At 38.6% G+C, this 23,119-nt stretch overlaps 2 protein-coding genes across 2 annotated transcripts in view; one reads left to right on the forward strand and one right to left on the reverse strand.

Moving 5' to 3' along the window:
• The window catches only part of ZNF474 (zinc finger protein 474), a 118,280-nt gene that overhangs the window by 74,253 nt on the left and 20,908 nt on the right, over positions 1-23,119 (reverse strand). Inside the window, exons 3-5 of the mRNA XM_058440578.1 lie at positions 6,450-6,513; positions 5,824-5,955; positions 1,046-1,654 (exon numbers count right to left, since the gene is read on the reverse strand). The gene's annotated coding sequence lies outside the window, so the exon portion shown is untranslated. The remainder of the gene's footprint in view (positions 1-1,045; positions 1,655-5,823; positions 5,956-6,449; positions 6,514-23,119) is intronic.
• Positions 2,993-18,138, forward strand: LOX (lysyl oxidase). The gene is made up of 7 exons (XM_032156583.2): positions 2,993-3,897; positions 4,251-4,359; positions 5,729-5,866; positions 7,101-7,257; positions 10,721-10,816; positions 11,157-11,272; positions 14,576-18,138. Exons 1-7 carry the CDS (start codon positions 3,267-3,269, stop codon positions 14,580-14,582), a joined length of 1,254 nt encoding a protein of 417 aa, XP_032012474.1. The 5' UTR covers positions 2,993-3,266; the 3' UTR covers positions 14,583-18,138.

The raw sequence follows: 23,119 nt of genomic DNA on the forward strand, positions 1-23,119 counted from the left end.
TCTTTGCTATTGTGAATAGTGCCGCAACAAACATACGTGTGCATGTGTCTTTATAGCAGCATGATTTATAGTCCTTTGGGTATATACCCAGTAATGGGATGGCTGGGTCAAATGGTATTTCTAGTTCGAGATCCCTGAGGAATCGCCACACTGACTTCCACAATGGTTGAACTAGTTTACAGTCCCACCAACAGTGTAAAAGTGTTTCTATTTCTCCACATCCTCTCCAGCACCTGTTGTTTCCTGACTTTTTAATGATCGCCATTCTAACTGGTGTGAGATGGTATCTCATTATGGTTTTGATTTGCATTTCTCTGATGGCCAGTGATGATGAACATTTTTTCATGTGTTTTTTGGTTGCATAAATGTCTTCTTTTGAGAAGTGTCTGTTCACGTCCTTTGCCCACTTTTTGATGGGGTTGTTTGTTTTTTTCTTGTAAATTTGTTTGAGTTCATGGTAGATTCTGGATATTAGCCCTTTGTCAGATGAGTAGGTTGCGAAAATTTTCTCCCATTGTGTAGGTTGCCTGTTCACTCTGATGGTAGTTTCTTTTGCTGTGCAGAAGCTCTTTAGTTTAATTTTAAGCACTGCAGCAAGTCTGTAAAATGACAGCTAGGGAGGTCTCTGACCCTTCTAGGGAGAGTGCGATGTCACTGTTGACTTGCCATCAGTGGGAATTGCACTTGAATGTTCATCTTCAAGTGCAACTTATCATGTAAGTAATAGATTTGCCAACCCACTGGCAAACTTCCATGTGATATTTCCCTGTGACCAAGGATGCTGTGCGGTCATGGGCAGGGGAAATCTAACTTGACTCAAACTGAACCAAACCCATCACCCTGAACTGAGAATCATGTGAACTGATTAGCCCACAGAAGCAGCCACACCCTGCTCAGTGTCAGTCAGCGTTCTTAGGTGGAAAACAACAGAAATGGACTCTGACCATGTTCAGTCACAAAGGAATGCATGGGGGGTGTGGGGGGTGTTGGGGAGCAAGAAAGAAAGAAGGAAATGCTGAAGAACCAGGTCTCAGAATGTACTCACCTAAAGCAGCTTGGGGGGGCGGGCGGAGGGCGGATCCGTGTAGCAAGACATAATGGGCACTTGTTTGTTTGTTTTTTAGATGGAGTCTCACTCTGTTGCCCAAGTTGGAGTGCAGTGGTGGATCTCCGCTCACTGTAACCTCTGCCTCCTGGACTCAGGCAATTCTCCAGCCTCAGCCTCCAGAGTAGCTTGGGATTACAGACATGCGCCACCACGCCCGGCTTTTTTTGTTTGTTTGTTTGTATTTTTAGTAGAGACGGGGTTTTGCCACGTTGGCCAGGCTGGTCTCGAATTCCTGACCTCCAATGATAATGATCCGCCTGCCTTGGCCTTCCAAAGTGCTAGGATTACAGGTGTGAGCCACTGCGCCAGACAGGCCTGGGCACTTTCTTCAGTAGTTTGAGGAGCAACATTTTTGACAGTGTCCTTCTGCTCAAGATTCAGATCCCAGATAAAATTAAACCATCTAGAGAGATGGCTTGATTAGCCAAACCTGGATCTCACGACCACTTCTTGAAGGGAGTAAGTCTCATAAATGCTCAGTCCTTCCACTATGCAACTGAGTGGGGTGGGTGGGAAGCCCCTCAAAGGAAAATCCAGTTGTTCTTACTAGAAAGAAAAGGAAAATGGATGTGAGGCAGTCAAAATCAGCAGAGGCCCACCCCACCACCAAAATGTGGTGATTAAATATGGAGAGACAGAGACTAACAGAGGTATGTGAATATTGAAGTATGTCTGGACAACAGCCCAATGATGAGAACAATAAAATGGTTACCAAAATCTGGTTTTGAGTAGTAGTGTTAATCAGACCATTTAGTAACCATTTTTTGTTGCAAAGTTTCTAGCACTGCCCAAACCAGGACTGGTATATGAATAACTGGTCCATTATGTATCTCTTTCCAGTCAGCATAATTTATCCCCCACCTATATTCTCTTCTGGCCACTCCTACTTCCTTCTCTTTACCAAAATCTAAACTCTAAGGCTGTTTCTTCAGCAACTTCTTTGTTTAGATTGGAAGATAAATCAAACAGGACGCAATGTTTTACTGACTTTCTGTATTTAACAGAGGTGATTTAATTTTTTTTTTAAATCCAAAGTCAAACTTCTTTATAAGATGGAGAAAAATGTCTTATAAAATGCGTATGTGAAGATGCCTTCTGAGTGTTTTCTCATGGAGACTTGTTCTAGTCTTTAATGAATCTTCCTTGTAGACACTATGGAGATGAAAGATGGTTCTCCACTTCTACTCAAAGTACAAATCAGGCCGGCATTTTGAAAAGGAGACAGGTTTATTCATCGCTGCAGCGTTGGCTGGCTTTGTTCCCTGTACAATTTCACTTTTGGTTATTAAAATATTCACTGTAGGAAATAAATTTGTAACCCATTTCTCATATTACCTACACACAGAAAAACAAAATTTGATATCCTGGGGTTTATTTGCTGAGGGCGCTTCCTATAAAAGCGAGTGAGTGTGCGTTGGGAAATGCGTCTGGTTAACTCTTTTATGGATAAACTTTAGTCACAATCCTCCCCCGCCCCCCTCTCGCCCCCAGCACCCTCCCAACCTCCCGACTTCCCGCCTCTCAAGGGCTGGTGACCTAATAGCATTTTTCTTCGTGCATATTTTGGCGTCGCCCCATGGCCTGGCTGCCTTCGCCTGTCTGAGTTTTTTGAAATTCCTGCATGTTCGCCCCAGATTAAGCCAGTGTGTCTCAGGATGTGTGTTCCGTTTTGTTCTTTCCCCTTAACGCTCCCTGTGCAACGTGTCTGGGGGGAGGAGGGCAGGGAGGGGAGAGAGGGAGGGGCAGAGGCGAGGAGCTGTCCGCCTTGCACGTTTCCAATCGCATTACGTGAACAAATAGCTGAGGGGCGGCCGGGCCAGAACGGCTTGTGTAACTTTGCAAACGTGCCAGAAAGTTTAAAATCTCTCCTCCTTCCTTCACTCCAGACACTGCCCGCTCTCCGGGACTGCCGCGCTGCTCCCCGTTGCCTTCCAGGACTGAGAAAGGGGAAAGGGAAGGGTGCCACGTCCGAGCAGCCGCCTTGACTGGGGAAGGGTCTGAATCCCACCCTTGGCATTGCTTGGTGGAGACTGAGATACCCGTGCTCCGCTCGCCTCCTTGGTTAAAGATTTCTCCTTCCCTCACGTGATTTGAGCCCCGTTTTTATTTTCTCTGAGCCACGTCCTCCTCGAGCGGGGTCAATCTGGCAAAAGGAGTGATGCGCTTCGCCTGGACCGTGCTCCTGCTCGGGCCTTTGCAGCTCTGCGCGCTAGTGCACTGCGCCCCGCCCGCCGCCGGCCAACAGCAGCCCCCACGCGAGCCGCCGGCGGCTCCGGGCGCCTGGCGCCAGCAGATCCAATGGGAGAACAACGGGCAGGTGTTCAGCTTGCTGAGCCTGGGCTCACAGTACCAGCCTCAGCGCCGCCGGGACCCGGGCGCCGCCGTCCCTGGGGCAGCCAACGCCTCCGCCCAGCAGCCCCGCACTCCGATCCTGCTGATCCGCGACAACCGCACCGCCGCGGCGCGAGCGCGGACGGCCGGCTCATCTGGAGTCACCGCCGGCCGCCCCAGGCCCACCGCCCGCCACTGGTTCCAAGCTGGCTACTCGACATCTAGAGCCCGCGAAGCTGGCGCCTCGCGCGCGGAGAACCAGACAGCGCCGGGAGATGTCCCTGCGCTCAGTAACCTGCAGCCGCCCAGTCGCGTGGACGGCATGGTGGGTGACGACCCGTACAACCCCTACAAGTACTCTGACGACAACCCTTATTACAACTACTACGATACTTATGAAAGGCCCAGACCTGGGGGCAGGTACCGGCCCGGATACGGCACTGGCTACTTCCAGTACGGTAAGTACCCCCAAGTCCGCTGGAAGCACCCGTGCACCTGGACCTCAGCTATGTGGCTTCTCGACGTGGCTGCCTGGGCGCGGCGGGCCCCGGTCCTCGCAGATCCGATCCCTCCCCCACGCGCCTGCAGTGGCAGCCCTGGAATCTAGTGCAAACCGCGCGTCTGGCCCCTCCTGCTTCCTTTTCACATTGCTTTGCAGTCCCAGGCGTCCCCAGTTCTCTTGCTGCCCTCCGCTCCACTCTGCAGTCCCGGTGGGCGAAGGGTGAGGAGTAAGGGACCTAGAGGGGTAGGGAGTTGGAGCGGGGGGCGCCGGGTTGTTTCACTGCTGCGCCCGTCGCCTGCTGACGTTTAGGTCTCCCAGACCTGGTGGCCGACCCCTACTACATCCAGGCGTCCACGTACGTGCAGAAGATGTCCATGTACAACCTGAGATGCGCGGCGGAGGAAAACTGTCTGGCCAGGTACGGGCTGAGATGTCTGAGGCCCCGCTCCCCGGTCTTCCTTCAGGGGGCGCTCTGGTGCCTGGTTCTGACTGCTACTGTTTCGCGCAGACAAGTGTTAGGAAGTGGGACAAGAGCTGGGAAAAGTGGAACGTGACCTCCTGGGCATGCTGACCTGGACGGAGAGTTAATATTTTGAAGATTTCTGTGGGTTCTGTCTCAAACCGCAGCAGGAATCAGAGAGGTGGAGGAGACCCTTATCCTGGAGACCGAAAGTCTCATGCTCTTTTTCCAAGATACTTAAACTTGGGAGTCAATTGTTCCAATCACCTTTCATAAAACAACTATACAGTAATTCAAAAAATTTATTGTAATGGAAGGGTGTGTTAATACCCCCTTAAGAGACTGGGGGCAAATTTGCCATCGTAGCCTTATTGGTAAAGACTAAGTTTTCCTCTTTTGTTTGAGACCACGATGAACTTGGTTGTTTTGGTATTACTTCAGCCAGTATAAGACCGTGAGCAAGAGCTTTGTTTTCCCACTATTCTAAAATAAAATAGCAACTCTGGGATTGGGGTTCTCTGAGTTTACTTCTGGGAAACAGCAGAGGGAGCAAAAGATGTTTTAATAAAAATTTAATCAAAAATTTAAAGTGTAAAATAAGGTCATCAATACCATCTGAACATATAGACGCACTAAATATATTAGTAGGAACACAGTGATGTTTATTTGTACATTTCTTCCACTTTGACCCTTTATAATTGTCAGGCTAAAGGAAGTGAAGAAATCCAAGCTCATTTTCATTCCTGAGTCTTGCATCACTCACACCATTGAATTCCCTATGATGTTTTTACAGTACTGCCATTGTTTTGGGATAGTGAAGTTACGAAATTATTAATTTAAATCTGGGTATGCTCTTTTAGAGTTACTTCCTCAGTTTGCAGCTCATTAACTATTTTAAAAGTTTTGTTAAATTTGAAGTTTGTAATAAATATCTATGAATTATTTTTTTTATTGGGGGATTATTTCCACTTCAGTTTCACTCATTCATATGATCAAACTTGAATTGATTCTAGATATAAAGTTTACTTCTGACATTTAGATTTTTAATGCTTATTATGTTTTTACTGTTAAGATCTGTGGATTTCCATAGTTGTTATTTGTTCACTTATTCACCAAATATTCATTGAGCTCCGACTACTCCAAGACTGTTCTAGGAGCTTGGGATTCAGCAATGAACAAAATAAACAAAATGCCCTAGACTCTTGGAACTGATAGTCTAGTTGGGGCAGGAGGATTGTCACTACTATATAATGGAGGTTTTATTTGTAGTTTTGTCTTTAGTTAATATTCTATGAATATAATAATTTTTCTTTTTTCAAAATCACAGTACTGCATACAGGGCAGATGTCAGAGATTATGATCACAGGGTGCTGCTCAGATTTCCCCAAAGAGTGAAAAACCAAGGGACATCAGATTTCTTACCCAGCCGACCAAGATATTCCTGGGAATGGCACAGTTGTCATCAGTAAGTAAATGGGCCTCCTGGGTACTTTTGGGTTGCTTTTCATTTTTCGGGTGATTTTTGATATCACAAATGCAAGTCTTATTTCTTACCTAAAGGGAGAAAATTGCTATTACTTATATTTAGAATTTTTCTCTATGTAATTTGACATAACCCATCTACTACAAGATCCTGTTATCTTTTGAAATGGAAAATCTGAAGCCCAGCTTATTAAAGCTGTTGATAGGATACAGCAATTGACTTCAATAAAATTTACTCCAATGCATTACAGATAGGATTTACTTAAAAGTCCATTACAGCCAAGATCATCTACAGTTAGTTAGCATTAAATAGCATTTCATAAAGACCACACATTTTTTTATCACAAGCATTCAGAAACCATTCTCAAAGAAAGATGTAGATGATACACCCCATCAGCTCAGAAGGACCTTCCTCCATCTTTTAAAAGACCTGTATCAAGCCCAAGGTGGTTGCCTGTTCTATCCTAAATTTAAGGATTTTCGCATAAGGTAATTCTATCATTTGCCTTAGTAACTTGCCTGGGTGTTTATTTTCAGTAAATCCACATGTGTGGCCTTAAACTTACTTCCTGAAATCCAAGCCAGTCCTCATTGTTTTTTCCTTATGTGGGAAGATGAACAGCTCAGCACCTTTCGTTTAATGAAATGACAAAAGTAGATATAAGTCACTTAATTTCCTGATAAAATAGGAATACTTTATTTCTAAATTAAAGTGTGTACTATTTAAACAATAATGGTGGATAAAACATGCCATGAGTTCTCCCTTGCTTTTCACTAATGATTTTAAATATGTGAGAACTCAGTTTTTTAAGATCTCATAGAAACCTTGAAAAAGTCACGTGCTGCTTTTTGGAATGAAACATCAGCAGTGACAGCCAAGGGGAATACACTAGAGAACACATGGCAAGTTTCACTTAAGCACAGATAATTTATTGTCCATTTCTATTTAATATTCAAAGACAAAATGGGGTACAATAAGAAAGCAAAATACTGAACTAAGTCTTTTGTCCTAGTAGCAAAGTTAAACCTTACAATTTTGATAGATTTATGTCCTGGGGAAAAAAAACCCTAGCACGAATCTCTCTTTTAGAAGATAAATTTGGTCTCAATTTTAATGTGAAAACAAATTTGTGAAGCCATGGGGGAAGTCATTTAATATCTTCATTGCTTTCTCTGTACGTAACTGACCACCATCATTTTGTTTTGTGGGACATTAGACATTACCACAGTATGGATGAGTTTAGCCACTATGACCTGCTTGATGCCAACACGCAGAGGAGAGTGGCTGAAGGCCACAAAGCAAGTTTCTGTCTTGAAGACACATCCTGTGACTATGGCTACCACAGGCGATTTGCATGTACTGCACACACACAGGTATGTTGGCACCCTGAAATCCAGAACCTCAAGCCTCAGAGAGAAACAGCTCATCTACCGTTAGTTAGCATTAAATAGCATTTCATAACGAACACACATTTTTATCAAAAGGATACAGAGACTGTTCTCAAAGAAAACGGTAGATGATATACCCCATGAGTCTAGTATTTTCTTTCCTCTCACCTCTCTTTTATAAAGCATTCAATTTGAGGTCCATGTTGTCAAGATGGAAAATAACTGGGAAAAGGCAAATGATGGCTTGATGATCCAAATTACTTTTGAAGTATTTACAGTTATGCATGTAGCCCCTATTCATGATCACAGGTTAGTGTGGGTCCTTGTTACATTCCACAATGAAGAACAGAAATTTATTCTCTGAAAAAGTCTGAATGGTTGACAACACATGCACCCATTCTGTGTTCCTTAACTGGCTTAGTAAATAACTGTAAAAAAAGAGATCTCTGTTTTTTCACCTGTGAAACCATTCCTTCCTTCTATTTTATGCTGAAAATAGAATAGTGGTTGGGGTTAGCAAATGGAGGAGAAATACGTTTCTTTAAAAACACTTTAAAAAGTTGTCTCTTTTAATAATGCAAATAAGAGCAGAAGGACACCATTTCTTTCTCCACACATATATATTTAAATCTACAGTATAATTGATGTCAGATGTTGTTTGGATGGATTTTTTTTAAGTAGTGCTGAACTAAGCAGTTTGTATGTTTTATCACTGGAAAATGCCTGTCAGTTAAAAGCTATGTCAGTATTTCCATATGAAACCCTAATTTGTAAAAGGACATTATAATTTGACTCCCGCCCAGATCTTGGCAAGGGGCAGTGAATGTACATAACTGAGGGTATGAAGGGATCAGGAGTTGGCATCTTGGGAAGCAAATTCCAGGGCTGTGGCAGGAAGCTGTTTGGTGACTTAAATGTTACCATTGCTTTTTTCTCTGAGCTTAGAACATCATAACAATTGGAGGGGGAAAGGTTAACTTCTACGTGCCCCAGGACAGTACTTACTTAAGAAAGAGGAGATGTAACTTACCCACACATTATTCATGTGTGCGTATAGAGATTCCCTTTTCAGTGATCTGTAAGTCCTGTGCAAGGGACCTAGAGTTTATTTGCCTCATTTACAAAAAGAGGCACTCTGGACAGCTCACTCTGAAATATTTGAAGCTGGGATTGTAGACCTTATAGCACTTCTGGTTCCCCCCTTCTTTGGGGTGACCCCATTTCATTTTATATGGTAGCTTTCTTGTTAATCATCTTCCATATGTGTTCTTTTTAACCATTATTCACCAAATCTTGCATTGAGTGATTTATATATTTGTTTTTTTTTCATTAGACCAATGTCTCTTTCACATGGACTTCATTTAAAGGAAAAAATAATCTCTCAATCACCCAATGATGACTCAGATTAGTTTATTGTAATGCTGCTTAAATGTATTCAAGCATAAAACTAGGTATAACTTCTTTAGATTTATACTTTTTACATATTAATAACTCCTGTGTTCTGAGACAAAAATTTACATATTAAATATATACAAAACTAAAACAGTTGCATTCACCTTATTAATTTAATGTAACAAATAGTATGTATTGCTAAAACTCAAATTGCTGATTTAGAGAGCCTCACCTAACATTCTACATTTAATCTGTTTTTATATTTTGACTGCCTACATGAAATGCTTATTTGCCTTAGTAACTCTAGTTTTTGCTTGCCTGTGCAAATAATCAAAGCTTATACTTAAGTTCTGCCAGCTGATGAATTCTAGAGTGCCAGTTTCAGCATTTTTAAAGCTCTTTTGTCTATTTGAAGGCAAGATAAGCATCGAAGCATTATTTAAACCCATCTTAAATGGATATCTAATCCAATGAATCCTTTACAATGTCATGAACATTGTGGTAGCAGAAGTAATAGCTAACACTTATTGAGTATGTATTATATGCCAGAATCAGAATTGTATGCTGGAATCAGACCAAAAATTCTTCATTTTATATTTACTACTCAACATACTGTTAAGTGATGTATGGATAAAGGTAGGAATCTAGATAATAACAACAGAATATGAGTCTCACTGCCGCGACACTGACCCTTCTAAGTTTGGCCTGTCTGTGCTATTGTGTGCTCTATGACAGCACAATTCTCCCCTGCTCTTCCCAAATCAAGCTACAGCTAAACCAGCATTGGTAGAGCATGCTAAGGTGATTTTAATGTCTCTTGGGTGACCAAAGTGATCTTAAACTGCAAAGCAATATTGGTTGCTAGAACTGAATGGCAGTATTGAGTTAAAATGAATCTAGCATGTACTTTTAATTTAAAGTACTATTAGGATGAAAATACAAGTTAAAACTTTTTGTGAAGAACTAACGGAATCAAGAATATACCTACAGACTCCAATCTGAGGAAACTTCCCTAGACTATAACATTCTTAAAAGCAAGGACTGTATTTGTTATATTTTTCTCCTCCCAGCCTGTAGAAGGCACTCATTTACTTATTGATGTGAATATTTTAGCAAGTGGAGTGATGTGGCATTCATCAATTTAGTCATGCATTTACCCCTTCAACAAAATATGTCATATTACAGTGACTGTATGAGAGAGAGTATAGTGGGGTAGTTAAGAACAGGGACTCTGGACCTTGATTACCTAAACTCAAAACCAGCTTAGCCACTTACTAGCTGGATACCCTTGGGTAAGTTATTTGATCTTAGTATCCCTCAGTTTTCTCATCTATAAAATGGAGATAATGATAGCACCTCATGTAGTTGTGAAAATTGAATATATATATATATATATGTGTATATATATATGTGTGTATATATATGTGTGTGTATATATATATATATATATATATATATAAATGTTTACAATTGTTCCTGCCACATACTATTTAATAAATGTTATTCAAAGATACAACATAAACTCCACCCTTAGGGAAATTGCAGACTCTGGTTAGCTATATTCTTACATAGCATGATCATAATGCAGAGCAAAAAGGGATAAACACTCTAAAAGCTACCCACAATAAAAAGTATCAAGGACGTTCAAAGTACAAGAGGGTAATTACCAAAAGGGGAAACTGGGGAGGATTTCACTGAGAAGAGGACATTTGAGCTAAGTTAATTATTATGTGGCCTTTATTCCTGAACTGTTAAAATTCTAGAACTTTGGTAGAGGCCTATTTTGTTCCTGCAGATTGCATTTATCTCTGGTGATATATGACACTTTTAAGAAGTGAGGTGTACTACTACTTATATTAGTCCTGTATCTTTTTTAGCTGGAGGTGCTATAAGGCTGAGTAATAAATACTTCTCAAGGGAGATGAAATATAAGTATAGTTTTATGTCAGACTCTTGTAAGTACTAACTTAAAATTTAATTTGCAAATAATAGCATATTATTTAGCATAGTCTGACCATATATCATCATTTTAAATTTTTTATTTTGTTTATTTTAGGGATTGAGTCCTGGCTGTTATGATACCTATGGTGCAGACATAGACTGCCAGTGGATTGATATTACAGATGTAAAACCTGGAAACTATATCCTAAAGGTAAAGACCTTTGAAAATATATCATGTACTGATATTGCAGATCAATAGGCCCTCTTCTCTGGATTCACATGTTAAATAATCATGATATTGGAAGCAATTATACATCCTTAAACTATTTATAAACAATCTAATCTAATATAATCTGTCTTATTTTAAAGAACTTCAGGGGAAAATATGCAGTCTCTTTCCATAACGTCTCCAGAGTTTAATCACTTACTTAAGTTAAAATCCCTTCCCTGCTTGATTTAGCTAAGTCCCTCATTAACAATTTCCTTATTGTAGCCCTATGGAAAAAGAAATACTGAGGAACTCTAACACAAATGCTGTTTGTTTTGCCCAGGTCAGTGTAAACCCCAGCTACCTGGTTCCTGAATCTGACTATACCAACAACGTTGTGCGCTGTGACATTCGCTACACAGGACACCATGCATACGCCTCAGGCTGCACAATTTCACCGTAAGTGTTATTTGCTTAGCTAAGTAGTTGTTGTCACAAATAATTTTTATTCATGCTCAAACATTACACATGGAATGTATCTGTTTCTACCACTATAGCAGCTTTCTTGTAAGCAGACCGAAGGCAGAAAATGGTATGCAGTCTGATTTTTTTTTTTTTTTTAATAATGGAAGGCAAAGGGGAATGTACTAAGGTTTTTAGTTTTCAGGAGAGGCTTAGTTTTCAGGAGAAGACATAAACAGACTACAGTGTTTATCCAGAAGGCATTTGTGAAGGCCCAACATATCAAATTGCTCAATATGTAGAGTGGGTGAGCTTGTAGAAGCCCCATTAGTTGCTTCCTGCCCCTTTCTCACAGTCCCTGAAAGAACTGCTAGGGTTCTTCAAAGTACATTCTGAAAACCACTGCCATAAAGTAAGCAACTGAAGAGATAGCCCCCCCACCCAGTCTGTACAAATCAAGATGCCATATATTTGAGTTCTAGAACCATGGATACTAGGAAAATACTCTGCAAAAGATTGAGGTGTGTGGAGGTTTCTTCATAATATTCCTACTCCTGAGACTCTTCTTTGAATGAAATATTGGAAGATATCTATTCACAGGGAGGTGCTTTGATGAAAATAATGAAAGAAAGTTGGGTAGGGTTGACTGCATGCCTGTCTGTCCTGCCCCATCTCCTTAAGCACTACCTCCCCAAGTGTTGCTGGGTGCTAGATTATAATTACACATGCCACTTGAGTTATGCCTTCCCAACAATGAGAATACTATTTCCATTGGAATGATACTCAACACTCATCAGCTTTGCTTTGTCACTGGAGAACCACCAGTGCCACTGGATCCTACAGACAGGTATAACAGAGCTATACTAGAAATTCATAATTAATAGAAATTTCTGCCTGATACAAAAACCCAGGACTTTATACATAAAGAAGCAGAGACTGTGCTTTAGAAGTGTTGTCACAACATTAGAGATAGATGAAGCCTATGATAGCAAAAGGATAGCACTGAAAAAATAGAGTCACATACATTCTTCTGAACACGCCCACAGCACAGAAAACCTGGCAGATTTTATGGCCCATATTGTACGGAGTTGGTTATAGCATAACTAACCCCTGCCCCCCACTGCCAGAATACCAGTATAATTTAAGCTAAAATAATTTGCACTTAAATAAACAGATTAGTTAATTTTTTCTTAATTTTTATAATTCCTTAATTTATTCATCCATTCTCCATTTATTTATTCATTTGCACTCTCATTTTTGTACTGTTTGTTGATGCCCTGAACTAGATATTACTGAATAATGCAAACATAAATAGGACTACTAATCTCTATACTGCAGTAGCCTTATTACACTATTTTCAGTTAATTACTTATGAATTTCTTTGTTTAATGTCTGTCTCCTGCACTACTCAGTGATGGCTGTGATTTAGTATCTTGTCCACTGTTGTGTACCCATTATCAGGTACAGGTCTGCCACCTTGCAGCCTCTCACTCACCGCTTAATGAATTTCTTTCTCAAATAATTTGAGTAAAGGCATTTTGAGTAGGGGAAGCGAGAGAATTACACATATAACTGTAATAGAGACACAATATGAGAAGTTTCATGGGGGGTAAAATAAAATGTGGTGGGATCAGAAGGACCTTTGCTGTAAGTTTGGTAACTCCCAACTAAGTCTTACTGACTTCCCACTAGAAATAGGTCTGGAGAGGTCTGTTGCAAAGAATGTCTCTTGCTTTTAATCAGTAGAATCCATTGAATTGGATATTGCTAGATATTTAGAAGAAATAAAAATTGTTGTAATGCTCCAGTAATATGACTGTACAAGAGGGATTCCTGATGTGGTCGCCCACATAGAGTTGATTTTTTTTTTTTTTTTTACTAGTTATTACTGACTGTAACAAACTTCAAGAGTGGTTGAAGCTGGAATGTTTATAACCAATATAGATCAGATGAAAATATGAAAAAGTGAAATTACTCATAATTAATGATCATAATAAAATATCATACTTATTCTGAGTGGAAATATTGGGGAAAGTATAGAATATTTGAGAAAAATCCCCACACCTTCAGGATAATAATGCTTGCTTCTAATAGTCTGACTTTCACATCAGGCCTCCCTTCCTAGGAATCAGAGTTCAGGGAGAGGAGAGGTCTCTTTGGGCTGAGTTTCAGGAGTGACTTTAGGATACATTTGAATTGAGCCTTGAAGTCTGAGGAATGCACTGGGGAGCATTAAGGAAAGGAAGCCCAGGGCGAGTCAACGTCACAGGCAACTTGCATGGCAGGAGGAAACTGCAGGGCATGTTTGGAAAAACAAGTCTTCTAGTTTGGCTAAAGCATAAATTTTGTGGTGTTACGAGCTGGACAAAAAGGATGGAAAAGTAAGTTGGGGCCAGATGGAAGAGAGCCCTGAAGAGCAGGCTAAAATTTATTCTGGAGGCAGTGGGAGGCTTTTTGAGCAGGAAATGTAACTTGCCTAAGGCCATCAGGTCAGTCTGGTGGCTGTGTAAGCAGCAGTGAGTGTGACTCTGAAGACACATCATTTATCAGTTCACTGATTGCTTTTCCTGCCAGATATTTAAGAGCATTCTGTTGATGTATAAAAGCCACCCAGTAAATAGGTGTGTGCTGTTAATGTACCCTGTCTCCTTCATTTTCCTCATTGAAACAAAATATATGGATCAGGTGACTCTGAGGCTCCTTTCAGTTATAAGATACTATGTAAGTTTTTTTTTGTTTTTTCTCCTCACAGAATTTACTGTTTGGAAATTGATAGTTTATGATTTGGAATAAGTGAATTTTTACTTCCTTACATGAAGATCTATGATCACATTTAAAGACAGTAATATTCGATTGATTAGCTTTGGTCCAGTTTCTGCCTACTAATGTATTATTCTACATCCAAAGCCATGCTGGAGAAGGACTAATTCAAGATGGAGCGGAGGCCTTGACTCTGCTTCTTGGTGGACATGCCACCCTTGTTCCATGGAATGAATTCCCCTGGTCAGGGCTGCTGGTCCCAGAAGTCCTGCTGTCCTCTTGGGTGTTTCAGAAGTGGTTTCTTTGCCTCTAAATGTGAAGAGTGTAGGCATCGGGCATCTCTGCTGTTGATATAGTCACTTTCTTCAAACCATTATTAAAATGATATTATTACTACATAATTTCACAACATGATTGCTGCGTAGGTGGAGGGAAACTGTTGCATAAAGTTTTTAAAAGGTTGACTTTAAATTTGTCTGTTGTACTCATTCATTATATTATCAGGTTAATAATTTGTCTTATTTTGTCTTCTTAATCTAGGTATTAGAAGGCAAGGCAAAACTCCCAATGGATAAATCAGTGCCTGGTGTTCTGAAGTGGGAAAAAATAGATTAACTTCAGTAGGATTTATGTATTTTGAAAAAGAGAACAGAAAACAACAAAAGAATTTTTGTTTGGACTGTTTTCAATAACAAAGCACATAACTGGATTTTGAACACTTAAAGTCATCATTACTTGGGAAATTTTTAATGTTTATTATTTACATCACTTTGTGAATTAACACAGTGTTTCAATTCTGTAATTACATATTTGACTCTTTCAAAGAAATCCAAATTTCTCATGCTCCTTTTGAAATTATACTGCAAAAGGGTCAGTATTATCTGAATGAATGAGCCAAAATGACTTTGAACTGAAACTTTTCTAAAGTGCTGGAACTTTAGTGCAACACAATAATAATGGGTTTTTATATGTCATAGCATAGATTGAATTTAGAAACAATGCTCCTACTGTTTAAATACATATGGACACATCTGGTGCTGAGAAAGAAACAAACACATTACCATTGGTGTCAAAAATATTACTACATAGCAGAGAAACGGCAATACATGTACTCAGATAGTTACATCCCTATATAAAAATTATGTTTACATTTAAAAAATAAGTAGATAACTTTCTTTCTTTCAAGTGCACAATTTCATTTTGACTTGAGTCAACTTTTGTTTTGGAACAAATTAAGTAAGGGAGCTGCCCAATCCTGTCTGATATTTCTTGAGGCTGCCATCTATCATTTTATCTTTCCCATAGGCAGAGATGTTATAAGTGGGATTCTTAATATCACCATTCTTGGGACTGGTATACGTAAGGCAGCTGTGAAACTGGGAAGTCATTTTGATGACTGATGTGATACATCCAGAGATAATATGCATTTAAACATATTAAAGTATTTGCCAAAGACACAATTTTCTTGCTGACATAAAAATCATACAAACGAGTCCCCCCGAAACCACAACTGTCTCTCAAATAACTTAAAAAAATTGAAAAACATTTTAGGATTTTTCAACTTTTCTAGATTTTAAAAAGATGTTCAGCTGTTAAAGAGAAGAATGCTAAAAATTTTATATTATCTAGAACACAGGAACATCATTCTGGGTTATTCAGGAATCAGTCACACATGAGTGTGTGTCTGAGATATAGTCTAAATTAGCAAAGCACATAGTATTACATACTTGAGGGGTTGGTGAACAAAGGAAAAATATACTTTCTGCAAAACCAAGGACTGTGCTGCATGAGACAGCTGTGATTTCATTTTAAACTGTGAAACCATGTGCCATAATAGAGTTTTGAGAATTTCGCTTTTTCCTAAATTCAAGAAAATGAAATTACACTTTTAAGTTAGTGGTGCTTAAGCAGAATTTTTCCTACATTAACCAGTATTAAAATCTCAAGTAAGATTTTCCAGTGCCAGAACATGTTAGGTGGAATTTTAAAAGTACCTCGGCATCCTGTATTACATGTCATAGAATTGTAAAGTCAACATCAATTACTAGTAATCATTTTGCACTCACTGGGTGCATAGCACAGTTAGAGGGGCTACAGATGGAAAGTCATCAACTAGCGGATATAGTGGTACATATGATCCTTATCCACCAGGGCACAAGCTTACCAGTAGACAATACAGACAGAGCTTTTGTTGAGCTGTAACTGAGCTATGGAATAGCTTCTTTGATGTACCTCTTTGCGTTAAATTGCTTTTTAGTTCTAAGATTGTAGAATGATCCTTTCAAATTGTAATCTTTTCTAATAGAGCTATTTTAATATACTTGCTTTCTTAAAAAAACAAAAAAAACTACTGTCAGTATTAATACTGAGCCAGACTGGCATCTACAGATTTCAGATCTATCATTTTATTGATTCTTAAGCTTGTATTAAAAACTAGGCAATATCATCATGGATATACAAGAGAAGACACATTTACAATCATTCACTGGGCCTTTTATCTGTCTATCCATCCATCATTAGTTGAAGGCCTAATATATGCCAAGTACTCACATGCTATGTGCATTGAGACATAAGAAAGACTGTCTATAACCTCAATAAGTATTAAAAATCCCATTATTACCCATAAGGTTCATCTTATTTCATTTTTAGGAAATAAAATTACATGTCTATAAAATTTCAATTTTAAGCACTATTGTTTTTCATGACCATAATTTATTTTTAAAAATAAATTAAAGGTTAATTATATGCATGTATGTATTTCCAATAATTAAAAATGTGTTCAATCCCTGAAATGTCTGCCTTTTAAATATAACATCTACTATTTGGTTAATTTTGACAATTTTTTTTTCAATTAGGAAGCTAAAAATACTACTTTATTCCTTATTTGAACATCCATCCCCCTCCTGGCACCTCTAAACACACCCAAATAACTCACAAGTACTGATTTAACACTCAGTAATTTTGAACTTCTTTGAACTATTTTGAACTTTGAATCTTTTCTCTGAATAACTGCCTAAATTCAAAGATAATGATTAGTTGATGAAGGTTATCAGTTAATAAAATAAAGAACACAGACCAGTCTTACCAAACTCTAAATATATTTAAAAAAATAGGAACTGGCAATGATAAAAAGAATGTTGAGTACTGACAGGAGATTGGCCTTCACACTAAAAAAGACAGAAAAGGGACTAAATAGGAACATAATTTCGGAGTTTATGAGTCAGTTTACAATATGCCATATTAGTGATCTCATAATGATTCAGACCACAGTCTGGGTTAAAGATGTCTTGACCTCTGAGGCTAGCATAACATATATAAATATACAACTTGCCTGTTTCCAGGAAATCTGTATATTTTTATAGAATAACTTTATTTACAATTTCTATCATCCAATTACTCACTAGGCATTATTTGTAGTAATTTTTTTCTCTTTGAAATCTCATAGGATAGTCACACTTATAAACATTCCCAATATTCGGATTCTAGAAGAAATGCAATTCATTAAAATTTTCCTGGCACTGAGAGTTAATCTTTAGCAGATTGCATGAAAATACTGAATTCCTGGTAAGGAGATATTTTGTTTTAAAAATAATGTGTTTTGATACTAATCAGTGTATTAACTGATAACTAAAAAGTACCCTTTTTTCTATATATATTTTTTCTTTTGAACTCATATTCACAATCAACATATTCAATCAGTGAGTTAAGTCTCATTCTTAGCTACCAAAATTCCTGGGCCACTTTTAAACACTAAACATTTCATTTATCCTCTAAGCTGAAATGGTGCTGAGTTATTTAAATCTGAATGTAAAATGCATTAAATCTTAGCTTGTGCTATATAAACATTTAATTAATATAAAACTGCTTGCTATAAACTAAGTAACATGTCATTTGGTGTTAGGTTTTTAATGAAGTTTTAGCTTCTCCCAAATTTTTCAGGAATGTTATTTGTAAGACGTGTAACTTTTTTGAATAACTCTTACTTTAAATGCTAAGACATTGGCTTTATATTCTTCTTTGCGTTCTCATATTCTCTTATTATACATCTATACTATGATTGCAAGATTATATAAAAATGCCTTGAATAAATGATTTCAAGTGTCTATAGTAGTCATTTGTTGTTATATAAATCATCTGATTTTCATTTTAGGTTAAAATGTTATAAGCCATGGATATGGTTGGTAGTTTTTTTTTAATTGCCTTTTGTACTAACAAATTGTTTAATTAGGTCACCCTGGAAATTTTTCTATGATGGATAAAAATCTAGCTGACGTTTTAAGTAGACCCTGTCATACATAAACTTTTTCACCATTACCAGCTACTTATAAGGACACAGAGCAGGCATTGCAAGAACAATCACAATGCTTTAATTAAGGTTTACAAGAAATATATCTGACTATAGATATAAACACACACATATACACACATTCATTTAGAGGATATATCTAATTCTAGCTACAAATTATTTATATAAAGAGACACATTGCTATCAGAGTAATCCTTATTTAAACATGCATAAGATTAGCCTGAAATCTGGTAACATGAGAGGGCAAACAGGCCCAAATTTTGGGCAAGTGTTTTGGGGGAACAACTCACAAAATTAACCCACAAAAACAATTCATCCTTAAGGAGTCTTGCAGGTAAAACAGATGTAGACTTGTGGCTGGCAATTTGCAGATTTGAGTTGTAGAATATCAGTGATACTTGAAACCACAAATATCCTGCTTCTATTTCCTGCGCAAGGCAAAGCATCTGAATATGCTTTTGTTATTAATTCAAAGATGATTTCCTTTGTCTCATTAGCGTACAGTGTTTCAAGCAGTGTTCATTAATTAGCTCCGTAACCAAAGATAGGGGTGTGTAGATCTTTCCTTTTTGTCTGCAAACTTGTCTGCCTTTACGTGACTCATTTGTTACTCCTTACCACAGATATTAGTAGAGGATTAACACACAGGTTGAATAAATCACTTTCATCATAGTAATTTGTAGCTTAAAATTAGAGACCTTTCCCCATACTCCTTTTTAATTTGGAGAGTAAATAATATTTATATAGAATTAGGACAATATTGATTTCCTAAAGCATGTACTAAAGAGTTCCAGTTTCACGAGATACTCAAAAAGAATCCAATATTAAGTAAGTATGGGAAATGTTATCTTTCCATACTTTGGCAGATTCACAACACTTTTTAGCATATATAAGTGTCTGAGAAATCCTGCAGTAAAGAAACCACTTTGTTATCTAGTGTTTCTTAAATTTGTTTTGTCACGAGTCTTTTTTTTTAATAGCACTTATTATCCTAGTATACAATTTTTGCTTGGAAAACTCTGGGATACACCATCTTAAGTAATTTTAAATTTGTAGAAATGAGATCATTTGCAAAGTATTTAAAATAAATGTGGCAGCATTTGAGCTATAGGACATAAGGATACTGGATATCCAAAACTCACTAATTTACTGCCTGCTTCACTTTCTAAAAACTACAGAACATGGTGAAATAGGACCTTTTCAGTGGAAAGGATTATTTAACTCTCTAAACCATGTTCTATTTTAGAAAAAAATATAGGTCTTTCCTATTTGTTAGATAACTTGAATGCTTTTAGGTACCGCTTATTAAAATCTCCTCCCTCACAAATCTTAGTTGTTTGTAACACTAGGGTGAAACAATCATTTCCTTCATGGTTCATTCATTTTGTATATTAAAATTATGTTACGCATAATTGCAAAACTTAAGTAATTTTCAGTTAAAGTTTTGTACTTCCCATTGTGGGCAGAGAAAAATGGGACTGGAAATAAATGACTTGGAAGGATGTATTCATATATTTACAATTTGCTCCCAATAATTTGTTTGTTTCTTAATTATGGGAAGTAGGCACAAAATTTGGAGAGAGAAAAAAATAGAGCTATATAACCAAAAAGAGAACCATTAAAACAATTACCAAGAATATGCCTGTGTCACTATTAGAAACAATATTGCCAGTTCTCAATTTACATACCAAGTCAAACCAGAGCTCCTGACACAATTGTATAATAGGGGCTAAAGACAAAGTTAATGATAGAGCCTGATAGGAGATCGTTTGTTTGAAAAAAATGAATCAAATAATGTTGGGTCTTCATATATATATCTTTAGTGAATTAATGCATGAATCTTGAGTCTGACAATTTGGGGCCAATATTACCAGCTAGTCATTTGCAAACTGATGAGCTAAAGCACTGCCATACAGCTAATATTGGAATCAAGAATTTTCAATTATTTTTGACATTATTTTTTAGAATGATGATATTAGAAAAAAACCCTTTTAAACTGATTTATAGTTGGGTTGGTGCTGGGGCTAAGCTTCATGAATAAAAACAACCTGGTAGCTTTGATCACTTCATGTTTGTTTTAGGATTCTGGTTTCTGCTGACAGGCATATATCTTTTTTTTTTTTTTTTTTTTTTGAGAAGGAGTTTCACCCAGGCTGGAGTGCAGTGGTGCGATCTCGGCTCACTGCAGGCTCTGACCCCCGGGGTTCATGCCATTCTCCTGCCTCAGCCTCCCGCGTAGCTGGGACTACAGGCGCCCGCCACGTCGCCCGGCTAATATTTTTTGTATTTTTAGTAGAGACGGGGTTTCACCGTGTTAGCCAGGATGGTCTCGATCTCCTGACCTCGTGATCCGCCCGCCTCGGCCTCCCAAAGTGCTGGGATTACAGGCGTGAGCCACTGCGCCCAGCCAGGCATATATCTTAAGCTTGCCTGGTCAAAAGAGGAATTTCGGGTTCATGTAACCAAAGGACAAGGGTGGAGTTTGCTGCAGTAGCAGATGGAACCAGGAAATCAAACACCAGCAAGATCACATTCTTGCTATCTATTGTCTGTTTCTTTGTGAATCAACTTTATTTTCTTGGTTTCATTGAGGTTTCATGAAGATGCAACCCTGGTTGCCTGCAAACCAGGGTACATATGTACACAGCTTATTGACCAGAAAAAAGCGGCATTAACTTGGGCTCCAATTTGAAAAGCTCAGGGGAAGGTATTTCGTAAGCTCAGTTTGTGTCATTTACCAATCCTTGACTCAGTCGTTGTAGATACTACAGCTGATACAAATCGAGTCAATTGCTCTTATTTTATTAATCACTGAAGTAAAAAAGGTGAGGTCAAGAGGATGCTTCAGTCCAAATCACATGACTGCATTTTGGCTTATGCGTGGGTGTGATGGGAAGGTGGAGGAAAGGAAAATGATTCCTCGGATGGGGGTGAGTTATTATGGATATTGCCAATGAGAAAATTACCAGGACCATCAAGCCACCATGTTTATGTCCAGCAAAAAGATTAATAAAATCAACATCTACACAATCCAACTCAAAATCTTTCCTTCCAGGCTGCTCACCTACCTGATTTCTGTTAAGAATCCCCTTATTCATAGTACCTAAGGCCTGACTTTCTCTCCAGAAAGAACTAATGCCACCATCTTCTCTACTTCCATATTACTTCCCTCTCTGTTGGCAGATCTAAGTAGCCTGCTCATTGCCACCTCGTCTTCTGTGTTTCATGAAGTCTTAGTAGGGCATTTTAGGAGGAAAGCCCATTCTTAACAAGTGAGAGAAGATCCAAGTTCCTTCTTATTCAATATGTCACACTGGAGTTCCAAAAAGGAGGGTCAAGGCAAACAGAAAAAGAATAAGAGCAAGAGAGAACCATTCTTTCAAGCTTTTGCTTCTATAATTGCTACTCTTTCCCACTGACCACCTTCACCATCCCTCTATCCTGTTCTTTGTCTTTGACCATTAGTGCGAGTCTCCCTCTGGAAGGAGCACATCAGCGTACATTGCACTCTTTACTTCTGTTAGTTATAGTGTACTCTTAACACATTTACAGACACTATAGAATGAGTACAGTCCAAAGGCCACGTAGAGGGGAAGGGAAAGCTTCAGAGAATAGTGCAGCAAAATACCCATGTTCTTCAAGAACTGCAGAGAAGTTGAATGAGAGTAACATGGGAAGCTTGAATGAGAGTAACAAGTAGTCAGCTATATCCATTCCTCTCCCAATATTATCTCTTGCTACTGTCACCATTCCTTTTAATTAGGGGTATAGAAAAATTTACACATACTTTTTGCTAGGGTAAGGTGGGAGATGTGTGCAGGAGTGACAACTCATCCCAGGCGTTCCTAAACCTGAGTCCAAGAATATCTGTGACTGCATTAAATTTGCATTGCAGATCAGAGATGTAAGGGGATGAGGTCAGAGGGATGGGATAAAAAACACATACATGGTACAGTTTCCTCACTAATTTAGGCAACCTGCTCTCTGGGAAATAACAGACCTCCAACCTCAAGAAAATAACTTTCTCCAAGGCCTAGACTGACCAGAGATGCCTTTTAGTCCACAGGGAGTTACCCTGTTATTCTTTCAGAGTTTGAGAAGGCTTGTCAGGAGTGAGTCTCACAAAGCCTTGTTGCCCCATCTCCTATCATTTTCTCTGGGGGAATACTTCTGAGTAAAAGAGACTTGGAAAAAAACGACATATTCTTCTTTTCTCTGTCCTCATGTTTAGGGTTTCACAATTTAACTACAGGGGATCCTCTGGCATTCTTTCTCTTTCAATGACCTGGCAACATGAGGCCAGTGGGAATGCTTTAACCTCAATGTTGGTCTCACTTGAATTTTCTAGAAAAATCAAAGAATTGGATTTTCCCCATCAGAATATTTCAGATCTTCATCCTGGTTTCACTGAAATAATTTTAGTTGGTTGGCATAAATAAATTATGCTCATTTCACTGAGATACCATGCTACCAGCGCTTCACAAACAGTCAGTTCACAGAATCACAAATTTACCACTGTTTTGGGCTTATCTAAAAAATATTAAATCAAATGCCCCAACAACATGAGAGGCCTAATTTCTACAATGCAGTCCCATATAAAATAACAATGACAACATTTTTAGAAGCTAGTTAAGGGGAAGTGTGTTAGCTTTTGTGAGAGAACCCAGATATATAATGATAGGTATTAAATATTTAATGAGTTGTTACTATGTTCTAGACATAGGGCTTTATACACACACACACACACACACACACACACACACACACACACACACACA

The sequence above is a fragment of the Hylobates moloch genome, unplaced genomic scaffold, assembly GCF_009828535.3.
Source record: "Hylobates moloch isolate HMO894 unplaced genomic scaffold, HMol_V3 SCAFFOLD_6, whole genome shotgun sequence".
Taxonomy (NCBI): domain Eukaryota; kingdom Metazoa; phylum Chordata; class Mammalia; order Primates; family Hylobatidae; genus Hylobates; species Hylobates moloch.

What these genes read in the sequence shown, in the direction of transcription:
- LOX (XM_032156583.2), top strand. Translation starts at nt 3,267, where the DNA reads ATGCGCTTCGCCTGGACCGTGCTCCTGCTCGGGCCTTTGCAGCTCTGC. An exon ending in CATGTACTGCACACACACAG is followed by an intron (nt 7,258 to 10,720) that starts GTATGTTGGCAC and finishes TGTTTATTTTAG; the next exon opens with GGATTGAGTCCTGGCTGTTA. An exon ending in CTGGAAACTATATCCTAAAG is followed by an intron (nt 10,817 to 11,156) that starts GTAAAGACCTTT and finishes TGTTTTGCCCAG; the next exon opens with GTCAGTGTAAACCCCAGCTA.